Below are 1,984 nucleotides of genomic sequence, written 5' to 3'. Positions count from 1 at the left end.
TTCCTGATACACTGTGCTCTCTCTCATTATAGCCAGCATTTCCTGATACACTGTGCTCTCTCATTATAGCCAGCATTTCCTGATACACTGTGCTCTCTCTCATTATAGCCAGCATTTCCTGATACACTGTGCTCTCTCTCATTATAGCCAGCATTTCCTGATACACTGTGCTCTCTCATTATAGCCAGCATTTCCTGATACACTGTGCTCTCTCTCATTATAGCCAGCATTTCCTGATACACTGTGCTCTCTCTCATTATAGCCAGCATTTCCTGATACACTGTGCTCTCTCTCATTATAGCCAGCATTTCCTGATACACTGTGCTCTCTCTCATTATAGCCAGCATTTCCTGATACACTGTGCTCTCTCATTATAGCCAGCATTTCCTGATACACTGTGCTCTCTCTCATTATAGCCAGCATTTCCTGATACACTGTGCTCTCTCATTATAGCCAGCATTTCCTGATACACTGTGCTCTCTCTCATTATAGCCAGCATTTCCTGATACACTGTGCTCTCTCTCATTATAGCCAGCATTTCCTGATACACTGTGCTCTCTCATTATAGCCAGCATTTCCTGATACACTGTGCTCTCTCTCATTATAGCCAGCATTTCCTGATACACTGTGCTCTCTCATTATAGCCAGCATTTCCTGATACACTGTGCTCTCTCTCATTATAGCCAGCATTTCCTGATACACTGTGCTCTCTCTCATTATAGCCAGCATTTCCTGATACACTGTGCTCTCTCATTATAGCCAGCATTTCCTGATACACTGTGCTCTCTCTCATTATAGCCAGCATTTCCTGATACACTGTGCTCTCTCTCATTATAGCCAGCATTTCCTGATACACTGTGCTCTCTCTCATTATAGCCAGCATTTCCTGATACACTGTGCTCTCTCTCATTATAGCCAGCATTTCCTGATACACTGTGCTCTCTCATTATAGCCAGCATTTCCTGATACACTGTGCTCTCTCTCATTATAGCCAGCATTTCCTGATACACTGTGCTCTCTCTCATTATAGCCAGCATTTCCTGATACACTGTGCTCTCTCTCATTATAGCCAGCATTTCCTGATACACTGTGCTCTCTCTCATTATAGCCAGCATTTCCTGATACACTGTGCTCTCTCTCATTATAGCCAGCATTTCCTGATACACTGTGCTCTCTCTCATTATAGCCAGCATTTCCTGATACACTGTGCTCTCTCATTATAGCCAGCATTTCCTGATACACTGTGCTCTCTCATTATAGCCAGCATTTCCTGATACACTGTGCTCTCTCTCATTATAGCCAGCATTTCCTGATACACTGTGCTCTCTCATTATAGCCAGCATTTCCTAATACACTGTGCTCTCTCTCATTATAGCCAGCATTTCCTGATACACTGTGCTCTCTCATTATAGCCAGCATTTCCTGATACACTGTGCTCTCTCTCATTATAGCCAGCATTTCCTGATACACTGTGCTCTCTCTCATTATAGCCAGCATTTCCTGATACACTGTGCTCTCTCTCATTATAGCCAGCATTTCCTGATACACTGTGCTCTCTCTCATTATAGCCAGCATTTCCTGATACACTGTGCTCTCTCTCATTATAGCCAGCATTTCCTGATACACTGTGCTCTCTCTCATTATAGCCAGCATTTCCTGATACACTGTGCTCTCTCTCATTATAGCCAGCATTTCCTGATACACTGTGCTCTCTCATTATAGCCAGCATTTCCTGATACACTGTGCTCTCTCATTATAGCCAGCATTTCCTGATACACTGTGCTCTCTCTCATTATAGCCAGCATTTCCTGATACACTGTGCTCTCTCATTATAGCCAGCATTTCCTGATACACTGTGCTCTCTCTCATTATAGCCAGCATTTCCTGATACACTGTGCTCTCTCTCATTATAGCCAGCATTTCCTGATACACTGTGCTCTCTCTCATTATAGCCAGCATTTCCTGATACACTGTGCTCTCTCTC

At 43.5% G+C, this 1,984-nt stretch overlaps 1 protein-coding gene across 1 annotated transcript; it reads right to left on the bottom strand.

The window, feature by feature from the left end:
- Positions 1 to 1,369: 1,369 nt before the first annotated feature.
- LOC122802122 (uncharacterized protein F53A9.9-like) lies at positions 1,370 to 1,717 on the bottom strand. The gene has a single exon (XM_044071804.1). The coding sequence runs from the start codon at positions 1,715 to 1,717 to the stop codon at positions 1,370 to 1,372; it is 348 nt and encodes a 115-aa protein (XP_043927739.1).
- Between the last annotated feature and the right edge of the window lie 267 nt (positions 1,718 to 1,984).

The sequence above is a fragment of the Protopterus annectens genome, chromosome 5.part0 (assembly GCF_019279795.1).
Source record: "Protopterus annectens isolate FY-2018-M chromosome 5.part0, PAN1.0, whole genome shotgun sequence".
Taxonomy (NCBI): Eukaryota; Metazoa; Chordata; order Ceratodontiformes; family Protopteridae; genus Protopterus; species Protopterus annectens.
Note: the sequence above shows the minus strand (reverse complement) of the source record. Positions and strands in the feature narration are given on the sequence as shown.